The sequence below is a fragment of the Saccopteryx leptura genome, chromosome 9 (assembly GCF_036850995.1).
Source record: "Saccopteryx leptura isolate mSacLep1 chromosome 9, mSacLep1_pri_phased_curated, whole genome shotgun sequence".
Lineage (NCBI taxonomy): Eukaryota > Metazoa > Chordata > Mammalia > Chiroptera > Emballonuridae > Saccopteryx > Saccopteryx leptura.
The window spans coordinates 10,649,120-10,670,634 of NC_089511.1; the positions used below are offsets into that span (position 1 = coordinate 10,649,120).

Below are 21,515 nucleotides of genomic sequence, written 5' to 3' on the forward strand. Positions count from 1 at the left end.
CAAAGGCTTGAAGGGCTTTTGAGAAAACAATAAATCTCTATATTTTGTTTATCTTTTGCTTATTTGTTTAACCCTAAAGCGGCACACTTGGGTCCTTCCTCCCCAGTCCCCCTTCCTGCCCACCGCTGCCTCAGCCACCTACCAAGTGGGAGAAAGAAGAGTCTTCATTCCTACTTACTGTCTGTGAGGGAGTCGCTTTGGGGATCAACTCCACTCTCCAAATTCGAGGATAGGCGTGAAGGAGGTGGGCTGGGGAGGATTCCCGCCGTCTGAAAAGAGTGAAAGGGCCGCCTGCCCGGCTCCACCGCCTGCACCTGCTACCAAGAAGCCTCCGCCTAAGGTACCGCCCCCCGCCCCCGCCCGGGGCTGTGCGCCGAGAGAGCACTGGCCCTTTAAGAGCGGGGGCAACCGCGGCGCAAGGAGGAGGGTTGGGAGCGCCCGGAGCTGCGCGGAACTCGCCGGGGACGTCGGGCGCCGGCTCCCTGGCTGGCTCGCTCGCTCGCTCCGACCGGCTCCCGGCGCCTCCTCCCGGGACTGCGCGAGGAGCCGGGCCCGATTGGGCGCGGGGCGAGCCGAGTCCCCGGGCGGGCGGCGCGCGCTCAGGGCAGCGTCCGGCCCTGGGCATGGGCAGAGGGAGCTGGGCGCGCAGGGGGCGCCGCGGGACCGGGCGGCCGGAGCGCTGAGCCAGACAAAGGCTCAGGAGTTGCCTTGCTCTCGGGGGCCGGGCCCCGGGATCCCAGGCGGCGGGACCCGGCGGCAGGAGGCTCCAGCCGGCCCTCTCTTTCGTGGGCTGGCTCCGCGTGCCCGGATCTGCCCTGGCCGCTTCTCCTCGGGCGTGGGAATTTGCCGAAGAGACCTCAGCGGCTCCGGCGAGGACAGGGACCAGGACTGGGAGGTCTGCCGCGCGCCCGCCGGGCGGGGAGCCAGGGAGCGTCGCAAGTTTCCGAGTCGAGCGCGGGGACGCGGCGCCGGCGAGCGGGTGAGCCCCGCGTGCAACGCTCCCGGCCGGGCTGGGCGCGGAGAGCATGGGCTTCGAACGGAGCGCGCCCGGACGGCCGTCATGGGCAGGCAGCCTCCTCGGCGGCCGGGAGGCGGCGGCGCGGCCCCGACTGCTGCCGCTGCTCCTGGTGCTTCTGGGCTGCCTGGGCCGCGGCGCAGCTGCGGAGGACGCCGAAGTCAATGCCGAGGTAAGGACCCGCGCCTGTCTCTTTGCCGTGGGCTGGGGGACTGGGGCTAGGGAAGGAGCCACGCCCGCAGCCTGAGTCCGGGAGGTAGAGAGCGCGGAGACAAGCCCCCTGTCCCAGGGGAAGGGGGCAGAAGAAAGGGGTCAGGCGAGCTGCCCCTCCCCAGCTCTGCCTCTGCTGCGCACCTCTTCCCAAACCCGGAGGGCTAGGGTTCGCGCCCACTCCACCTCTCCAGCCCTGCCGTGGGCACTGGTCTGCCCCAGCCTCCGTCTGGGAGTCGCTCTGACGCCCCCAGCCCTTGCCCCCCTCGTCCCTCCCTCCTGGCGGCCGATTCCTCGAGAGCCCTGCAGGCGCGGTGACGTTCTTGGCGAGGGGGGGGGTGCCCTGGGGGAGGAACACTGGCTGGGCAGGCAGCGCTCCCGCCTAGGTAGCATCTGGTCTGGGTGACACCGAGCCCCGCGCGGCAGGCTGGGATGGGGGGGATAGGATGCGAACCTCCGATACAGCAGACTCGGGTTGCAGGGGCGCTTTGGAGACTTTCTTGGGCTCTTGCATGGAAGCCGCCCCACAGCCCGGTGGGGTCCAAGAGAGACCCAGTCTGCCCGGCGCTTCTTCCCACCGGGGCTTCTGCGCCGACGCCGGGTGTTTAGAGCACGGACTCCACACGTCTTTTCACCCGGAACCCGCCTGACATCCCTACAGGGACCCCTCTCCGGGTCGGTCTCATGGGTGATCAGACGCGGCCTCCTGGGGCAGAGCTGGGTCTAGCCGGTACCCTCCGCTCCATGGAGTCCAAGCAGGGACAGTGAGGGTACCAGCTCTGCTGGCCCAAAGCACAAGCGAGGTCCACTCTTTTCCGACTTCTAAGACCCTGCTGGGATTAGGAAAGGGGAGTAGTTGGGGGAAGGCTGGGGCCTCGGTGCCCTTGGGCCGGCCTGGAGCCACCCGCTGCTGGGCCGAGGGCCTGAGCACCGTTTCTATTTGCAGTTGGGCCAGGGCTCCTTCCCAGCCCCCAGCGGCTTCCCCACCTCTCCCCGCTGCCTGGGAGATTTTTCCGATGGAAGCTTGCCCTTCCCCGCCCTACTTTAATAAAAGCTTGGAGGAAGGGCAGGGAATTCCTCCCGGCTCAAGTTACACGTCTCAGTCAGTTCCCCACCTGCTCTTTCCCCCCTCCTTGGCCAGGCCGGGGAAAGCTGCAGGGAGCCAGGTCCCCGCAGGAGGTGGAGTAGGAGCCCTCGGTGCCCAGTCCAGCTGTCTCCCCCTCATTCACACAGACAGGCAGGCAGGGGCTGTTGCTGGTGGGGACTGCCCCTCAGCCTGTGGTCCAGGTACCAGGTGAGGAGTGTTTGGATAATCCTGCCACTCTCTGGGGCAGGCATCCCCAAACTATGGCCCGCGGGCCACATGTGACCCCCTGAGGCCATTTATCCGGCCCCCTGCCGCACTTCCAGAAGGGGCACCTCTTTCATTGGTGGTCAGTGAGAGGAGCACTGTATGTGGGGGCCCTCCAACGGTCTGAGGGACAGTGAACTGGCCCCCTGTGTAAAAAGTTTGGGGACCCCTGCTCTGGGGGGAAGTACCAAAGAATTGCAAGTCACAGACCCACCCTTGAGTAGTTTTGAATCTACTTAGAACGGCATCTCTACAGTAATGGACCAAGCTGGAATCTGGTGGCCGTGCATTATGAATTGTCATCTTAGTTGGCTAGGAGCTGGGGCACTAGGGCCTGTGGTCTGCAGGGCTTCATTCTCTTACCTTTGCTTCTGCTCTTCATTACCCACCTCTTCTCCCAGGGACTGACTGCGTTGGGGTCACAGACCATAGCTCTAAGCCATTGGTGGCACTAGCTAGAGATTCTGCAGCCTCTCTTCTGGGGGAAAGTTTGGGTTGGGCTGCTGCTGTTAGAGACTGTGGAAGATTTAAGAGGCCCTTGAGTGCTGGAAACCAAGGTAGATGGAGGGCTAGAGACAGGTGGGTTGTCCCTACTCCTAGAATTGGCTTTGAGATACAGGCTCTGCCTTGGAGTTTCATCAAGCCTGACCAGATCTAGGCCCAAAGAGTTGAATAGCTTCAGAAGCTAGCGCATTTGCCAGGAAGCTGTGGGACAATTGTCCCCAGGTCCATGCTCTCCAAGGACCAGCCTCAGAGACTCCTAGGCCTGGCCTGCACCCTGTGTCCAAAGCCCACGTTTCCTGGGGAAGGGCTCTGGTCCTGGCCCCGTAATCCCCGGAGCCCCAGACTTCAAGTCAGGTCATGGCTGGGACCTCCCCGGAGCATCCTGGTACCTAAGCCAAGACAGGCCCCTCTCCCTCCGAGGGCAGAAACCACAGGAATTTCGCTAAAGAATCGGGGAGTCTGGCATGTGCCAGGAGCTGGCGGACACCTGCAACCTGCCAAGCCCCTGGCTGGAGAAGGCTTCTTTCTTGAAGAAGCCACTGCTGAGTTACTCTGCCCTGTCCCCCTGCCCCGGGTAGCTGCAGGCCTCACCTGACTGAGGGCTGGCTGTGGCTCCTGGCCCCTGCCTGAGAGTCCAGCCCCCCCGCCCCCCCCAGATCTGGTCTGCTCTTGCTGGCTACAGCACCTAGTCTGCTTAAGTGCCTTTGCTTTTCACCAAGAAGCAATGGTCTCTTCTCCTCCCCCCCCCCCCCCCAGGCATAATCTCAGGCCCTCAGCTGGCCCCATACAGGTGACCCAGGTGGCCAGGTTCACAGCTATGATGCGCTGACACCAAGGCGTGGACACACCCCTATTCTGCTACCTGGTGGCTGAGCAGGGTGAGCAACAGGAGGGGTGGGGATCAGCTTGGATTCTGATTTTGACCGTCAGTCAGTGGGACTGGTGATCCATAGCCCCAGGCTTCCTGTGCTCGATCTCCGTTGGCACTTCCGTGCTGAGCCCTCCCTCCCTGCCCCCGTCCCCCGCACCTGCGCTCTTATTACTGCCCTTCCTTAAATATGGAGCAGAAAAGCCAGAGGCCCTGTGCCGACCCTTGAGGAAAACGTGAGCGCCTCGTCTTTGGCAACTACGGAAGCTGAATCTCTTCTCCTACCCATCCCTGCTTTTCAGTCTGCTCTCCTCTTTCTAACAAACCTTTCCTCCATGGTCTGTATGAAAACCCCGAGAGAGCTGGGCTGATGGATGCAGCCAGGGACCCAGGATGTGATTGGGTCGTGTCCCTCGTGCCCAGCCCTTGGCTGGGTCCCTGTGTGTGGGCTGCCCCCTGGGACCCCATAGTTCAGCCGCCTCCTTGCAGTGTGCGCTCCTTGTTTGAACAGTGCACCAGTCCAACCTGCCCATTTCGACCTTTGGACAAAAATACCTCACTTTGCCCCACCCGAGGAGGGTGGAGAAGAAACAACATAGAAACACATCCAGAAACAACCCCCCCCCCTCAAGAGAAGCCTTTCTCCGAACCCCAGTTCCCACTGCCCACCTTCTCTGATGCCACTCAGAGGGCAGTGCTGCCAGGAACAGAGCAGCCCCTCCCTGCTAAGTGCTGGGTTCTGGCTACCTCCTCCATCCCCATTTCATTGCTGATCCAGATGTTCCCTGCCATGGGCACCTCTGTCCAGCTGAGAGCTTGACTTCTGCATGAGGCCAACTGTGGTGGTCACTGCGGGGAGCCTCCCCACTGGAGATTAAAATTGGTTCTCTAGATAGAATGTTTGTACCTCCTCCCCGCCCCCCCCCCCCCAAAATTCATATGTTGAAGCCTAACTCCCAAATTGACGATATTAGGACCTTTGGGAGGTGATTAGGTGAAGAGTCCAGAGCCGTCATGAATGAGATCAGTGCTCTTATAAAAGCTGCTCAGGAAAGCTCTTTGTCCCTTTCGCCACGTGAGGACACAAGAAGTCGGCAGTTTGCAACCAGGAAGCAGGCCTTCACCAGCACCTGACCCTGCAGGCGCCCCGATCTTAGACTTCCAGCCTCCAGAACTGTGAGAAATAAGTGTCCGTTGTCATAAGCTACCCAGCTTATGGTATTTTTGTTAACAGCAGCCTGAATGGACTAAGATAGTTGGCATCTTCAGTCTGGTCCCAAGATTTACGTGGCCCACACTGCCAACCAGCCCCCCACAGGCAGGGGCTGAGCCTCATGGCTGGCTCTGCCTTGGGCGAGGAGGTGCGTTCTCTCAGTCAGCAGAAGCAGAGGGCGTCCGGGGGCTCTCTGCTTGGCTACTTCTCCATCCCAGTAAGCATCCTAGGACATCTCCACAGATTAATGTGAGACCTAGGACCCTAACGGTGGCCGGACACTCCAGGCCTGCAGCACACACAATAGGTGCCTTCTGGCCAGACAAGCCCCCTGAGTTAGGGCTCATATGAGGCCACTCCCCAGAAAGGCACTGGTTCTTAGGGTGCCTGGACCCTTTGGGGGAGGGAGCACAGAACGTATAGCCCAAGGCAAGAAGAGCTAGCTGGGCATGGATCGGAGAGACAGGGAGGGATGCCTCCCGCCAGATCCCATTCCCCGTGTGGGGACAGCAGGAAACAAACAAGACCCAGCTCACCCTCAGAGTCTCAGCAGACAGATGAGGACCTGGGTCCCAGCCATAAGCCAGCCTGGGGCGATGCCCCCCAGCCCGCTGCCACCGGAGGGTTGAGCTGCTGGAGCCATGGCACCTGGAAACCAGGGTCCGGATCGGCTCTCCAAGCTGGCCCTTAGCCCTGGGCACCACCTCGCCCTTCTACCGGGAGCGACTGCAACCCTAGAGTGGCACGAGCCCAGCTTCATGCCCAGTACTTGTGGGCATGGCACCTGGGATATGGGAAGGGCTTGCAAAATGGTGACAAAACACAGTGACAGTGGGAGCAAATGGCATTGAGCTATTGGGCAGCTCATTGAACCCACCTAGGCCTCAGTTTCCCTATCTACAAAATGAGAATGGTAATAGCATCTACTGGATGGAGTTATTGGGGAGACTCGGTAGGCCTGTGTGTAAGATGCTGACCGCCATGTGCAGTGGCCCTCACCTGGGCCCAATGGGATCCGGTGCTGTTTTTAGCACCTTCAATGTGTTTGATTCCATATCCTGAGCACAGCCTCAGGGAGCTTTGTAAGCAGGTTCCGTTTTAATGTTGGTAATGACTCTCTAAGTGTAGGTGCTATCATCCCATTGTACAGAAGTGGAAACTGAGACTGTGAGGGGAGAGAAATCCCCCAGGCAGGGGGTGGCACAGCTGCAATTTGAAGCCAGTCTGGCCTGGAGCCTGAGCTCCCAGCCGCCCTGTGGGTTAAAGGCTACAGGTCAGAGCCCAGGGTGTCATCCTGTGGAAGTGGGGGGGGGGGGCTGATTGAGCCTGGAACCCACCCCCTCACCTATGCAGCCAGCCACCCAGGCTCTGCCCTGCAGACATCCCCATCTAGGAGACAACACCGGTGGGGGTTTCCAGGTGAGGCCCCAGGCCAGGCTGCCAGCCAACCTGAAACCTCAGCAAACAGGGCTTTCACCCTGCCCTGCCCGCCCACTGGCCAGAGGACCCACTGTTTCTTCCTCCAGGTTAAGGAAGGCCAGGCAGGCTGGGAGGCCACCAGGGAGGAGGAGCAGGAACACGTGATGTGCAGGCCTTCCTGCTGCACAGCCCCGCCCACCCTCCACCCCCGCAGCCCTTTCCCCCACCTGCAGCTTTCCCAGGGTGAAGGGCAGTTCTAGAACTGCTTCAATATGGACCCTGCTGCCTTTAAAGGGAGTAGATGATCCACCAGGAATGGGGCGACCTGCCCTGGTGGCCCCTTTGTCACTGGCCTTGGGGTTGGTTATGTCATGTGCTGGCACCCCTGTGCGGCAGGTGGGGAGTGAAAATTTTGACCCCAATTTGCAAAGGAGGGGTCAAGGGACTTGTCTTAGCGTCTTCCAATACTCGAAGGCTTGTTCTTTGGACAAGCAATCAGGACCAAGGGGCAGGTGTCACTGAGGCAGAGTCCTGCTCAGCCGGAGGAAGAGCTAATAGTCACGCTGCCCAAAGCTGGAATGAGCTACCTAAGTGGCAGTGAGGCAGGGGGCAGGCCTGAGGGGTCCCTGGCCCAGCTGTGGCCCAAGGCAGTAGCTGGACTTGCTGGCTTTGAGGTTCCTTCCAGCCTGAGACTGGGGGAGGCTAGGCCTGCTCAGGGTCACCTAGCTGTTCCCTGGGCTCCTGACCCAGACCTTCTGGACGAGGTGGGCCCAGGTGGAGTGCGTGCCGTGCCTCTGCTGGGTCTGTGGCTCCCCTGGCTCATTGTCCCATTCAGCACCCTCTTCGTGCCCGGCATGGCCTTGGGCTGCTCCCAGGAGCCCTCAGACTGTGACACCGGGTGGGGAGATGGACACAGTGAGGACCTCGCAGTGCCCCGAAAGTTCTGTTCATCACCAGCAGGCCTGACAAGACACCCTTTGTGCCTGTCTGGGCAGCCCTGCCAGAGCCTGCTTGGACTGCACAGAGAGCTGTGGGTGACAGAAGCAAAGCAGAGCCCAGCAGAGATTGTCCTTATCGCACAGGGTCTGATAAGGCCTGGGGGCGGGAGGGGCCCCAGGGATCTGAGCCCAGGGAGCTGCCCGGAGGAGCGGGCTGTGCAGACAGCAGCAGCCTCCTGCCCCCGCGGCGTGCTTAATGCACACTATTGATCCATCTGGAAGCGCCTTCTCAGACACACCCTCTGCGGGCCTGCCTTGGCATTGTCTCGGCAGTCCTGGGGGGGCAGCCCTGCTGGTATGGCCCAGCGCCCAGGCCCAGCCAGAGACGCGGAGCGTGGGGAGAATTAGACGCCCTCCCCCAGTGCTGAGCCGGGCACCGTTCCTGGGAAGGGCCAGAGCCCAGTGTCCCCAGACTCAGGCCAAGAGGAGCTGGTGTTCCTTCACAGACAGCCCGGTCCAGTGGTACTGCTTGTGGGCTCTAGCCAGAGCAGCTGTGCCACCCTGGGTGGGCCAGTCACCCTCTCTGAACCTCACTGTTGGATGGAAATGGGTTCTTGTAAGCACTCAATGGAAGGACGAGCGGATGGCCAGCCCCATGGCAGATCTCAGCCCTCCGCTGCTGCATTGGTGGCCTCTCCCAAGGGCAGGGGGCCAGGGATGCCCCTCAGACTCCTCGTGGCCCCACGGATCTCCTTGCCTGGGGCCAGCCACTCACCTGAAGCACTTATACATCTTTATGGTTCAGGGAAGATGGCTGAAAGAACAAGGACTGGAGGGGTCTTCAGGGTGGGCTGCAGGCAGGAGGGCCCTCAAGGCCCCGAGCTCTCTTTGGAACCTTCTCTGCCGCCCACTGGACAGTGTCCCTCATGCAGGAAGTTACCCTGTTCTGCTGCTTACTGACCTCCCAAGCCTCAGTTTCCCCACTTGAGAAATAGCTTCCTGTGCTTAGCACTCCACCTGTGAGACTAGGTGAGAGGGAGGAAAAGGAGGCACCTTGTAGAAGGGACAGTCTTTATAGTCACTCACCAGCAGGAGTAGCAAGAGGCTGGACACAGCTCCTGCCCTCCTTGGACTCTAAGAGGTCAGTCATGACCTTGGAAATCGCTCCCCACGTTTGTCCCAGGAATCCGGGGCTGAGGATGCAGGAAGCCCACTCTGCACCGTCTCCCATGCTCTCTTCCCTCCACGTCCTCACCTCCTGGGGTCTCACACTCAGCACAGCAGTGGGGTGCAAGAAACTCCCTCCTGGACCCTGGGGAAGGGAAAAGCCCACAGCCCTACATGGGTGGTGTAGACGGACTGTCACCTGGTGGCCAGCCCCAAGCGCCTGTTGGTCCATGAGGCATGCTCCGTCAGTTTCTTCACCTTGGCGTCTGGACGTTTGGGTGATCAGGGCCAAAATTGTTACTGCTCACCCGCCCCTGCCACCCGCCTCAGCTTCTGCTTCTCACCCTGGGGCACCAGGGGGCATTTGTCACCAGGAGCAGAGGGTCCAAGGCTTGGCTGACCCTGAGATGGAAGCTCTTGGCTTTCCTGAGACTAAAGTGTGCTCATCTATGTGAAGGAGGGTCCACAGGTGCCCCTGGGACCTTCCCATCAGGCCTGAACTACCCCCAGAATTAAAGGGCCCCTGCCCATGCCTGCTGCCGGGCTCCGGAGCCCTTCCCTGCAGGCAGGCCCAGCCCCCTGCCCATGCCCGCTCCTGGGCTCCAGAGCCCTTCCCTGCAGGCAGGTCCAGCCCCCTGCCCGTGCCCGCTGCCGGGCTCCAGAGCCCTTCCCCGCAGGCAGGCCCAGCCCCCTGCCCGTGCCCGCTCCTGGGCTCCGGAGCCCTCCCCCGCAGGCAGGCCCAGCCCCCTGCCCGTGCCCGCTCCTGGGCTCCGGAGCCCTCCCCCGCAGGCAGGCCCAGCCCCCTGCCCGTGCCCGCTGCCGGGCTCCGGAGCCCTTCCCCGCAGGCAGGCTCAGCCCCCTGCCCGTGCCCACTGCCGGGCTCCGCAGGCTCAGCCCCCTGCCCGTGCCCGCTGCCGGGCTCCGGAGCCCTTCCCCGCAGGCAGGCTCAGCCCCCTGCCCGTGCCTGCTGCCGGGCTCCGGAGCCCTTCCCTGCAGGCAGGCTCAGCCCCCTGCCCGTGCCCGCTGCTGGGCTCCGCAGGCTCAGCCCCCTGCCCGTGCCCGCTGCCGGGCTCCGGAGGCTCAGCCCCCTGCCCGTGCCCACTGCCGGGCTCCGGAGCCCTTCCCTGCAGGCAGGCTCAGCCCCCTGCCCGTGCCCGCTGCCGGGCTCCGCAGGCTCAGCCCCCTGCCCGTGCCCGCTGCCGGGCTCCGCAGGCTCAGCCCCCTGCCCATGCCCGCTGCTGGGCTCCGGAGCCCTTCCCTGCAGGCAGGCTCAGCCCCCTGCCCGTGCCCGCTGCCGGGCTCCACAGGCTCAGCCCCCTGCCCGTGCCCGCTGCCGGGCTCCGCAGGCTCAGCCCCCTGCCCATGCCCGCTGCCGGGCTCCGGAGCCCTTCCCTGCAGGCAGGCTCAGCCCCCTGCTCTTCCCTCCCCTGGGCCCCAGCCCGGGCCCCCCCTCCTTGCCCTCGCCCTGTCACTCTGCAGACACTGCTAATCAGCCCCTCGGTGGCCTGTGATTGAGCTCCCTGAGATATTTTTACCTTATGCAAATAAGTGATGTCAGGTGCCCTCATCTGCCAGCAGCAGGCACCCACCTCCGGCTGGATCCCTTTCCCTGCTGGAGCCACGGCCTGACCTTCTAGATCTCTCTCCAAACTGCTCCAGGAAAACCTTGTGCATTAAGGGTGGGGAGCAGCGCCCACACACACACACAGGAACTTCAGGAAAGGTTTCTCGTGCTTGGGAAGAACAGGAGCTGAGGGGAGGTGCCCGTGACAGTGCCCGTGTCTGATGGTGAGGAGGGAAGGTCCCCCAGGCCAGACGGCGGAGCTGGGCTGGCAGAGGAGGCCACATGCCTCCCTCAGCTGCCCTGCCCTCAGGTCCTGTTGGAGCCTGAAACCCTCAATACTATCGGTAGAAGCAAAATCCTGCCACTCTGGCGACAGCCACACGGTCCCCCGGCCTGGCATTGATGACACGTTCACTGAGTACGTTCCTCTGCCCAGCACAGTGCAAGCAGGAGTGTGGACGTCCCCATTCAGTCCTCACAGAAAGCCCTGATGTGAGGTCGGCCCTCGTATAACAGAGCCACCCCTCAGAAGTGGCTTCGCGGGCTATGTCCCCAGCCCTGCCTGTCCCCAGAGCCATGGTGGCTCCTCTGCCTGCCGGTTCTGTAGCTGGCTGCCGGGCCCTGAGAGACCTCGCGGCTCTGGCCGGGTCTGCACTGCCCTCTTGGGCTCAGCAGCCGCTCCCTCCGGCGGCAGTCTGGGCGCTGCTGTGCCCGGGGATGTGGCAGTCCCTCCACATACACCGGAGGCCTGGCTGAGTGCCAGGGCTGTGCTGACAGGTGGCACTGAGGGAGCAAGTACCTGAGAAGTCGGCTATGACACCGGTGGCAGACAGCTGTGGGCGTGGCCCTGGCCAGCTGACACATGGCCATGAGCCCAGAGGCACCACCATGTCCGGTCACCATCCTGCCTGGGGGGCCCTCACATGCCGGGGCCTTTCAGAGAGTAGGCCTTCAGGGGCACCCAGACACCCAGGGTGGGCCAGGAAAGGTACAAAGGATGCACTTCCAAGTGGCCAAGGCTCACAGAAGTCCCTGGCCTCTGTGCCAACTGCCTCCCACAGTGCTCATCATGCTCTCATGGCCTTGGGGACATAAAGTGAGCAGGTCAGAGACCCCTTTCTTAGCACAAGTCAGCATGGCTCATTAGGGACCCTCTCCTGTCATCCTAGTGGGGGAGACAACTGATAAACCCCTTAGTGAAATATGGTGTCAGATGGTGACAGGTGCAAGGAGGGAGGAGAGGGGGTGCAACAGAGACCCGAAGAAAACAGGGGTATGGGCCATGCAGATATCTGGGAGAGAGCAGCAAGTGCAAAGGGCCTGAGGCAGGAGAGTGCCTGGCTGGCTGGCTGGGTGGATGGGAGGAGTGGTCTGAGAGCTGAAGTGAGGTCAAGTAGTGAGGGCCTGTGACTTCTGTAAAAACTGGCTTTTCCTCTGAGATGAGAAACCCTTGAGACCAGCCCTGACTTGTAAGGCTTCCTGCTCTGGCTCTTGGAAAACCAACCGCAGGAGGTGAAAGCAGGGAGATGGTGTGGCTCTGGGGCGATGGTGGTGGGCAGCGGTCTGATGCGGGCTGTATGTGACGGGAGCCAGCTGTGCCAGGCCCTGCTGACCGCCGGGGTCTCTCCTTTGCAGAACTGGCTGCGGCTTTACGGCTACCTGCCCCAGCCCAGCCGCCACATGTCCACCATGCGCTCGGCCCAGATCCTGGCCTCAGCCCTCGCCGAAATGCAGCGCTTCTACGGGATCCCTGTTACTGGCGTGCTCGACGAAGAGACCAAGGCGTGAGTCCCTCAGTCGGGCTCTTCCCACACTCCACGGGCACTGTCCTCCTTCTGGCCTGCTCTAGTGAGGCCTCCGCATGTTAGATAAGAGATAACAAATGGTTTGACCCTCCCTGCTAGCTCTGATTGGTTGGGAGTGGCCGTGGGCTGAGAAAGCTCCTGAGGCTGAATTCCAGGTTGGCCACAAGGAGCACAGGATTGATTAGTGATGTCTGCCGCGGGAATGGGAGTGGGGGGACACAGCCCGCATCCCCTGGATGGGACAGCCTAATTAGACCTTGCTCTGAATCTGACAGAGGGGATATGACCCAAAGCCACATCCTTGATGAGCATGCCCAGAAGTAACTGTCCCATTTCTGGGTGACTCTGGTGACAAGGGGCTCACCTTTGCAGAGCCACCGATGGGCATCTAGTTTTCCAGTACAAGATCATTCCTGGTGAGGAAGCTGAAGCTTTGCTAGTCTCCCACCACGCCTAAGAGGCCACTAAAGGCCAGAGGCAGGAGGGTGGAGGGAGGTGGACTGCCTGGAGGAGGCCCTGTGTTCACGCCTCCATGCCTGTGACCCAGGTGGATGAAGCGGCCCCGCTGTGGGGTGCCAGATCAGTTTGGGGTGCGTGTGAAGGCCAATCTGCGGCGGCGGCGGAAGCGCTATGCCCTCACCGGCAGGAAGTGGAACAACCCCCACCTGACCTTCAGGTGGGCACCCCAGCTTCCCAGGGTGGCATCCCTCCCTGGGCATCGTCCCCACCACCTGCTCTGAGGCTTCGGGCTTCCCAGTGGACTCGTCTGGAAGGTTTCCTTTCCCAGCAGACCCCCCAGGGTGTCCCGTATAGATAGTCCAAACTCACTGTAACCCCCCCCCCCCCTCCACGATGCTGCACTGTCTCCCTCAGAGAGGTCAGGACCCCTGGCGCTGCTTCCGCTCTCTCCTCCTTCCTTTCCCCCTCCCCCCTTTCCTCCTCCCTCCCCCCACCCTCACCAGCTGCCTGGGCTGTCCTCACTGGGTTCCTGCACGTGTACCGGTACCCATGTGGAGCCTCCACGGTGCAGAACGGGATTTCAGGCACCAAGTGTGGGGGAGGGCAGCAGGGCCAGAATCCAGGTATGTGTCAGTGGGCGGGCAGCAGGTCACCTGCGCAAACCCTCAGGCACCCTCCTCCTTTGTGCCGAGTCCTTGGGCAAGACACGCCCCCGCGCCCCGAGCACGTGGTGGTCCCCAAAGGCTCCGCTTCCTGTGTCTGTCCAGCCGCGCTGCCCCCCCCCCCCCCAGCTCCGTCTCCCGAGGAGGAGTGGCTCCCACGGCCTCCTAGACCCCAGGCACCCGGAGTGAGCACACAGCCGGACCAGCTGTCCCGGAGCTCTCTGTCCAGCTCACAGGCGCTCACGTTGATTTCCACGGGCGATAGCAGGCCTCCTCACGCCCCGTCACATGCAGGCTCAGGGACATGTGTTCTACATGAGTTAATTCATTTCTTTGTCCCAGGGACGCCATGATGAAAGCACTACCCTCCTTTGCCTGTTTTACAGATGAAAAGTCTCAAATTCAGAGAGACTAACTCACTTGCCCAGGGTCACACAGACAGTATTAAAGCCCAGGCTTGACCTCAGCCTGACCCTAGCTCCCGACACTCAGATCTGCTGGCCCTGTGTTCCCCAAAGCTCAGGCATGAGCACCACTCTTTCTAGGTCTTTCAGCAACGTATTCCCCGTATTTTTATTTATTTACTTTTTTTTTTCTTACTGAAAATAGGCCTATTTGTCACGATGCCACTTTATTTGGTGATATCCTAGTGAACTCCAGAATTTGACCTGTTAATTCTCTTTTTCAAATGCACCTCCAAGTAAACTCATGGATGACATTGTCAGTGACCCAGCCAAGATCCTATGTGCGTTCCTTGGGACCACGTGTCTCAGCCTCCAGCCCAGTGGGTGCCAGCAGTGAGCAGTGGCCCCCGGCCCTGGGTTCACTGGGTGTCTCCCCACCCCCTGCAGCATCCAGAACTACACGGAGAAGCTGGGCTGGTACCACTCGCTGGAGGCGGTGCGCAGGGCCTTCCGCGTGTGGGAGCAGGCCACCCCGCTGGTCTTCCAGGAGGTGCCCTACCAGGACATCCGGCTGCGGAGGCAGAAGGAGGCTGACATCATGGTCCTCTTTGCCTCTGGCTTCCATGGTGACAGCTCACCCTTTGATGGCACGGGTGGCTTTCTGGCCCACGCCTACTTCCCCGGCCCCGGTCTGGGTGGGGACACCCATTTCGACGCCGATGAGCCTTGGACCTTCTCTAGCACGGACATGCACGGTGAGAGCAGCAGCCAGGACGAGGGCGGGGGGAGGCCGAGCTGGGACGGCCGGGTTGGGAGGGGCGAGCTTCCCCTGCGCGGCTCTCTGGAGCACTGACCCTTGGTCTCAAGCTGTTGTTCCTCATCTTCAAGGGGTGTTAGGAAAGAGAAGGGAGCATGGTACCCATTTCTCAGATGGGAAAGTTTGAGGCGCAGAAATCAGGGCAGCTCAGCCGCTTAGAAAAGTTAAGCCAGGGAGGGAGGGCTCCCTAGAAGCCTCATCCCACAGTGTGGAGTGGCCACACCGGCCCTGGGCCGGCCCAGAGCTGACGGTGCCGCTGGCCCCGCTGCAGGGAACAGCCTCTTCCTGGTGGCGGTGCACGAGCTGGGCCACGCGCTGGGGCTGGAGCACTCCAGCAACCCCAGCGCCATCATGGCGCCCTTCTACCAGTGGATGGACATTGACCACTTCCAGCTGCCCGAGGACGACCTCCGGGGCATCCAGCAGCTCTACGGTGAGTGGATGGCCCGGGCGCGGGCGGTGGGTGGGCCCTGCGGGGGCGGCGCGGGCGGTGGGTGGGCTCTGCGGGGGCGGCCCGGGCGCGGGCGGTGGGTGGGCCTTGTAGGGCGGCCCAGGCGCGGGCGGTGGGCTCTGCGGGGCGGCCCGGGCGCAGGTGGACGGTGGGTGGGCCCTGCGGGGCGGCCCGGGCGCGGGCAGTGGGCCCTGCGGGGCCGCCCTCCACCCCCAGCCCTGGGAGGCATCGGCGCTACTGCCGTCCTGTCTGTAGGTCTGTAGATGAGAGACTGGGGCCCCGAGAAGAACACTTACTTGTCCTCCGCATCACTCAGGTGGTGCTAGAGCCAAACTCAGGGCTGGCTGAGTGACCCGGGGCCTACACCCGGAGCTCTCAGCGTGACTCCAGGCTGGGGTCTGCAAGGGGACACAGGTGGCCCCAGATCCCGTCTCTGACCCCCTCTCCTCCTCAGCCTCAGTGACATTATTAGACCAAAGGTGCCTCTGGGGTTCCAGGACCCCATTCCGCCTACTGTCGCTCCCAGCCCAACTCTGCCCCAGACTCTCCGCTGCCTGTTGTTGGCTTTTCACTTCCCCGTGGTTCTCAGCCAGGTGGCACCCCCCACACACACACACCCAGCCCCCAACCAAGAAAGCCTCCAGGAGTGAGGTCCCTTGAGGGCAGTTTGGAAGGTCAGGGCCTGTGCTCAGTGTCCACACCAAGCCCCTCGCTGTGCTGGCAGTCGCACCTGGCTGGCACATGACAGGCACTGCCTCGCTGTGTCCCTAGCAACCCAGTAATAAGAGTGGAACTTGGCAGAGTTCGCAGAACCATGTTCTTCTCTCTGTGTGTGTCCCCTGAATGTTCCCGGACCCCCCAGGGGAACAGCCTAGTATCCTGGGGGGATGTCCCCAAGGGGAAATGGAGAAGGGCCACCTCAGGGGCACAGGGACCTAAGCCCAGTGTGGGAAGGTCGATGAGGAGGTTCTGTGGAGAAGGACGGAGGTCCTACTGAGAGGGATGGGGGGGCGGGTTGAGGGCGGGTTTGTTGTGGACCATGGACCGACAGGGCCTTTCCCCGGGGGCGGGGGGCCCTTCCCCTGGGGCACATGTTCCTCCAGGCCAGGGCCCTGGGGTCCAGGGTTCCGGGGAGGACAGGCTGGAGTCCCAGCCAGTTTCCGGGGCTTCCTCTTCACTTCCTGTTCCCCCTCCCCGGGCTCTACAGGCACCCCGGACGGTCAGCCACAGCCCACCCGGCCCCTCCCCACTGTGACACCCCGGCGACCAGGCCGTCCAGACCACCGGCCCCCCAGGCCCCCCCATCCTCCACCCCCAGGCGGGAAGCCAGAGCGGCCCCCGAAACCAGGCCCCCCAGTGCAGCCCGGAGCCACGGAGCGGCCTGACCAATATGGCCCCAACATCTGCGACGGAGACTTTGACACAGTGGCCATGCTGCGTGGGGAGATGTTCGTGTTCAAGGTCTGACCCCTGCCCGTGCCCTCAGAGCAGGAGAGTACCCCCACCCCACCCCAGAGCCTGGCCCCGCCTGGCTCCCCTGCACCCCCTCCCTGCAGTGAGCAGTCCCTGGGAAGCCATCAGACTCTAGACCAGGGGTCCCCAAACTTTTTACACAGGGGGCCAGTTCAGTGTCCCTCAGACCGTTGGAGGGCCACCACATACAGTGCTCCTCTCACTGACCACCAATGAAAGAGGTGCCCCTTCCGGAAGTGCGGCGGGGGCCGGATAAATGGCCTCAGGGGGCTGCATGCGGCCCGCGGGCCATAGTTTGGGGACGCCTGCTCTAGACTGAGGAGCAAGCACCCTGAGGACTGAGGGGTTTCCCTGGAGTCAAACAGCCAGCCAGGGGTCTGCCCCACCCGCCCGCCCCTTCTGCCCAGGGGGCTCTCTCCCTGGTGCTGCCCCCAGGATCTCAGTGGCCTTCTGTGGGCCTTCCCTGCTCCAGGAGGGACGGTCCCAAGCGGCCCCTCTCCCAGGCCGAGGCGGTGTGCACGCTCTGCCCGCTCACACCCACACCCTCCCCAGGGCCGCTGGTTCTGGCGGGTCCGGCACAACCGCGTCCTGGACAACTATCCTATGCCCATCGGGCACTTCTGGCGCGGTCTGCCCAGTGACATCAGTGCTGCCTATGAGCGCCAAGATGGGCGTTTTGTCTTCTTCAAAGGTGAGCTGGGGGAGGGGGGGGGCTGGGCAGCCTCCCTACCCTGACCTCTAACCCAGCTGGGCAGAACCCCTGATCAGCTGTGTCCCCCCCCTTCTCCCCGGCCTGAGTTTCAATGAGTCAGGAGCTCTCCAAGGACAGGGCTGGACCCACACTAAAAGTGGGGAGTCCTGGGCCATGCACCGGGTTGCCTTGGGGAACAGCCCCCAGACCCAGAGGCTGGGCAGAACTTCCCACCTTTCCTCTCTACAAGACCTGTTGGGGGGGGTGAACGTTCACACGGGAATGCAGACCCACGTGTAGTGTGACTGTGTGTGGTGTGCGTACAGGTGTGAGCGGGTGACATGTATCTGTGTAAATGAGTGTGCAAACACAGCTGTCCATGAGTACAGAGTAGGTGTGACACAAAGGGGAGTTCACTGTGTACTGTCATGGACATGTCAGTGCCTGCCCGGTGTACAAGGGTGTAAGTGTGATGGTGTGTGTATGTGTGTTTAATAAGGATGACAGTGAATGTGAACAGATCTGTAGGCCCAGAATAGCATTCCTGTGCCCCCTCCCTGCCCTCCCCCCAGCCTCAATGCCATCCTCACCCACCCCGCCTCCTCCCACAGGTGACCGCTACTGGCTCTTCCGGGAAGCAAACCTGGAGCCCGGCTACCCACAGCCACTGACCAGCTACGGCCTGGGCATCCCCTACGACCGCATCGACACGGCCATCTGGTGGGAGCCCACAGGGCACACCTTCTTCTTCCAAGAGGACAGGTGAGTGCCCCACCCCCTGAAGGGAAAAGGCCGCCCCCAGACCCTCCTACTCCCAAGCCTATGCCGAGAGAACCCACTACCAGTGGGGGACAGACTCCAGGCCCGAGCAGGCCCACAGCCTGGTGTTTCTGGTCACAGGTACTGGCGCTTCAATGAGGAGACACAACGAGGAGACCCCGGCTACCCCAAGCCCATCAGTGTCTGGCAGGGGATCCCCGTGTCCCCCAAAGGGGCCTTCCTGAGCAACGATGCAGGTACCCCCCAGGCCAGCACCCTGCAGTCTGCCCACCCCCACCATTCCCCTCCTCCACGCACAGGGGTCGGGGCTCACCTGAGCCCATCAGACATTACGATGGCATGGATGGGGGGCGCAGCTGTGTCAGGCCTGGGCTGCTGGGAGCTTCTAGAGCACTCCCCTGGTCTCCCCGCATCGTCACATCACCACTCTTGTTTTCTAGGTGGCCAATCTAAACCACAGAGCTTAAGTAAAGGGCCCCAAGTCCCATAGCAAGGAAGTCGTGTAGTCAGGAGTCCACCGCAGGGCCACCTGTGCCCAGAGCTGGCCCTCGGCACTGTCCTGCTCCCCGCAGAGTAGTCCAGCTGTCCCCAGACAGCCTACAGGGGGCCTCAGGCCTGAGTTGGCTCAGAGTGGTGGGATGAGAGTCCTCCCAGGGTGCTCACTGACCTGCCTGAGAGGGAAATCTGACCTCTGTCCTTGTAACTGAGCGACAGGAAGCTGCGGCTTTTATTTCTCCAGCGTACTCTCTCGTGAGTTTACGAAAAGTCCTGATTCTTAGCTTCCAGGCCCTAGGCTCAGGGGAGACCCCGTGGGCTTTGCCAGTGCTCGGCCGGGTCACACTACTGCTGTGTGTGATGGCTTCGCTCTGCAGCCGCTGCGATCTCACTGTGCTCAGCGGAGCGTGGACTCGCCCCATGATTCAAACCTGGCCCTTCCTGGGGTTGATGGGACGTGGCAAGATGCCCGCAGCCAGAGAGCTGGGCCAAGGCAATGTCGGGCTCTGCTCCAGGTCCGCGGCAGGCTGGCTGTGCGGCCTTGAACGAGACGCTGGCCTGTCTAGTGTGGGGTGATCCAATCCCGGGACAGGGTAGCAGGGTCCCCTGACCACAGCCTCCAACCCAGCAGGCTGTAGGACCCTTCCCCCGGGCAGTGCCCTCGTCCATGTCAGTCCAGCCACGAAGCACAGTATCCTGCGGGGGGGGGGGGGGGGTGCCCTTGACCTAAAACCCTGCCCCTCTCCGAGCTGGTCTGGAGACTTTCCTGTAAGTCGAGAAGGGGCAGATTTGAAAATGCTCAGGGAAGCAAGTCAAAAGGGGGGTGTTTTAGAGCGAGGGCTCCCTCAGCATGTTCTGATCTTCTGCGGGGGGCCCCAGGCCTGACACCACTCTGTCCTGCTTGCTGCCCCCTCAGCCTACACCTACTTCTACAAAGGCACCAAGTATTGGAAGTTCGACAACGAGCGCCTGCGCATGGAGCCCGGCTACCCCAAGTCCATCCTGCGGGACTTCATGGGCTGCGAAGAACCGGGCCCCCGGTGGCCCGACGTGGCCCGTCCGCCCTTCAACCCCGATGGGGATGCGGAGCCCGGGGCAGGCGGTGACAGCCAGGAGGGTGATGAGGGCCGTGAGGCTGACCCGGGCGCCGGGGAAGGGGACTCTGGGGCAGGGACGGACGAGGACGGGGGCAGCCGCGTGGTGGTGCAGATGGAGGAGGTGACTCGGACGGTGAACATGGTGATGGTGCTGGTGCCGCCGCTGCTGCTGCTCCTGTGCATCCTGGGCCTGACCTACGCCCTGGTGCAGATGCAGCGCAAGGGCGCGCCCCGCATGCTCCTGTACTGCAAGCGCTCTCTGCAGGAGTGGGTCTGACCGCGGCTCCTGCCTCACGGTGCTAGGGGCCCGGCTGGCCTGCCCGCGGGTCTGCCAGGGGCCCCCAGCGCGAGCCTTTGCTGGCTTCCTCTGCCCCAGGCCCTCCGACATCCCTGCCAGCCCTGCCCCCATTGTTTATTTATGCCCAGGGTTTTTTTTGTTTTTTGGGTTTATTTTTTATTTTTTATTTTTGCACACTAACTGAGCATTGGTTTCTACTTTCCTGGCCAGAGGCAGTCCTCGGGGCGGTGGGTTAGAGCTTTCTAAATGGAGTTTTGCTCCAGACAGGGAATTAGGCCCTTACCCACCTCTGCTGTGGCCTCAGCCAGCAGGTTAGAGAGTCAGAGGCCCAGGTGGGAGAGTGGCTGACAAGGTGTGGGGGTTCTTCCCGTCCTGGGCCCTCTGCAGCCTGAGCCCTGTGGCCAGAACCGTGAGCTCTGTTGCCTTTGGAGACCAGTAGGTCCTAATTGGTCTCCACCCACCTGTCTTTTTCTCCCTGCTTTAGTACCGGGGTGCCCCAGGTCGGGGAGACAGAGGGGGAAGTGGCCCCCAGCTGTGAGTCCACGTTGAGTTTTGGTTCCTTCTCAGCCAACCTCTAGGAACCCCAGCAGCCCGGGCCCCTTGTGCCTACGAGCCCTACCCCGCCCCCGGCCAGCAGAAGGGCCAGCAGCCCCCAGCTCCCCCTGTGCCCCTGGAGCCCGTGCCTCCTGTTCTCTCTGGAGAAGGGGTTTTGGGCCCGCCTTACCAAGGACCAAAGGGGGTCTGCCACGTCCCCTCCTCCCAGGAGCCTCGCCTCTCGGCTGGGCCCCCAACCCCCTGTCTGTGTTTTCTCTGAGCTATGTGACCCACCTGGGCTCCTCCCCTGGGCCTGATCCCCCCCTCGCTCACCCACATCACTGTCCTCAGGGGTCTCAACCCCACCGCCTCGGGCTCCAGCTGCCCATGTCGCGGCTCTCCCAAGGAGATGGGGGCTGATGGGTGCCTTGGCTGGGGTGCTGGGTGTCACAGGGTATGCCCACCTGTGTGGGTGCCCACCGCCCACCATGTACCAGGCTTAGGGAGGGCTCCTCCCCTCTGGCTCCCAGTCCCCCAGGGCACTAGTGGGAGAGGCCAGCAGGACCCCATTGTGGTGGCCGGGAGACTAGACTCCTCTGCTCCTGGGCTCAGCCCTGAGGGTGGAGACGCTTCCTCCTGTGTTCCTAAAGCAAGCAGAGGCGAGTGCTGTGGGAAATGGTACTGTACGGCGGCTGTCCCCTCCGCCACCCCACAGCCACAGCCCCCGTGGCCCCTGGAGGGAGGGGCGTCGCATGGGCTGGCCCCGAATGCAGGTTCAGCAGCTACTGTCCCCTCCGTCCTCAGAACCAGAGAGCCAGCCAAGGAGGGAGGGGGGTCCGTGTCCACCCCCCTATGTTTCTTTCTGTAAATAACCTGCACTGATTAAATTGTATGGCCGGTGAGTGTGGCCTCCTTTGTGCAAGGCCTTGGGCCGGAGCTTACAGCTGGAGGGGCAGCAGGTGACTGGGCAGAGTCCCAGCTGGGATTGGAGGACTTGCTCTCACACCTACGAGACTTCCTTCCCAGTTCTGTGGGGGCCCCTTCCCAGCAGCCCTGGAAGGGGAGGAGCTGGGAGGAGAGTGACAGGCAGCTGCCCTCACTAGACTAGAGGAGGGTATGGCAGGGGGCTGGGGGTGGCCCCATCCGGGTGGGACAGGGATGGAGTGGGGCAGATGCTTGTCATTCACTCATGGTGAGAAAGGGCAATCCAGCCTCTCACATGCCCTGCACACCCAAGAGGGGTGAGAGAACCAGGCCACCTGTCCCTCCAGCCATCCAGACTGGGTCCTGAGCAGCTCGA

At 62.4% G+C, this 21,515-nt stretch overlaps 1 protein-coding gene across 1 annotated transcript; it reads left to right on the plus strand.

Moving 5' to 3' along the window:
- The first annotated feature begins 885 nt into the window (after positions 1-885).
- On the plus strand, positions 886-21,117 carry MMP15 (matrix metallopeptidase 15). Its single transcript, XM_066349777.1, has 10 exons — positions 886-1,187; positions 11,885-12,033; positions 12,602-12,730; positions 14,027-14,334; positions 14,668-14,829; positions 16,055-16,308; positions 16,873-17,011; positions 17,623-17,773; positions 17,912-18,027; positions 19,203-21,117. Exons 1-10 carry the CDS (start codon positions 1,026-1,028, stop codon positions 19,658-19,660), a joined length of 2,028 nt encoding a protein of 675 aa, XP_066205874.1. The 5' UTR covers positions 886-1,025; the 3' UTR covers positions 19,661-21,117.
- The last annotated feature ends 398 nt before the right edge of the window (positions 21,118-21,515 follow it).

Coding starts and splice junctions, on each gene's coding strand:
- MMP15 (XM_066349777.1), top strand. CDS start 1,026: ATGGGCTTCGAACGGAGCGCGCCCGGACGGCCGTCATGGGCAGGCAGC. Junction 12,731..14,026: donor AACCCCCACCTGACCTTCAG/GTGGGCACCCCA, acceptor CACCCCCTGCAG/CATCCAGAACTACACGGAGA. Junction 17,012..17,622: donor GCGTTTTGTCTTCTTCAAAG/GTGAGCTGGGGG, acceptor CTCCTCCCACAG/GTGACCGCTACTGGCTCTTC.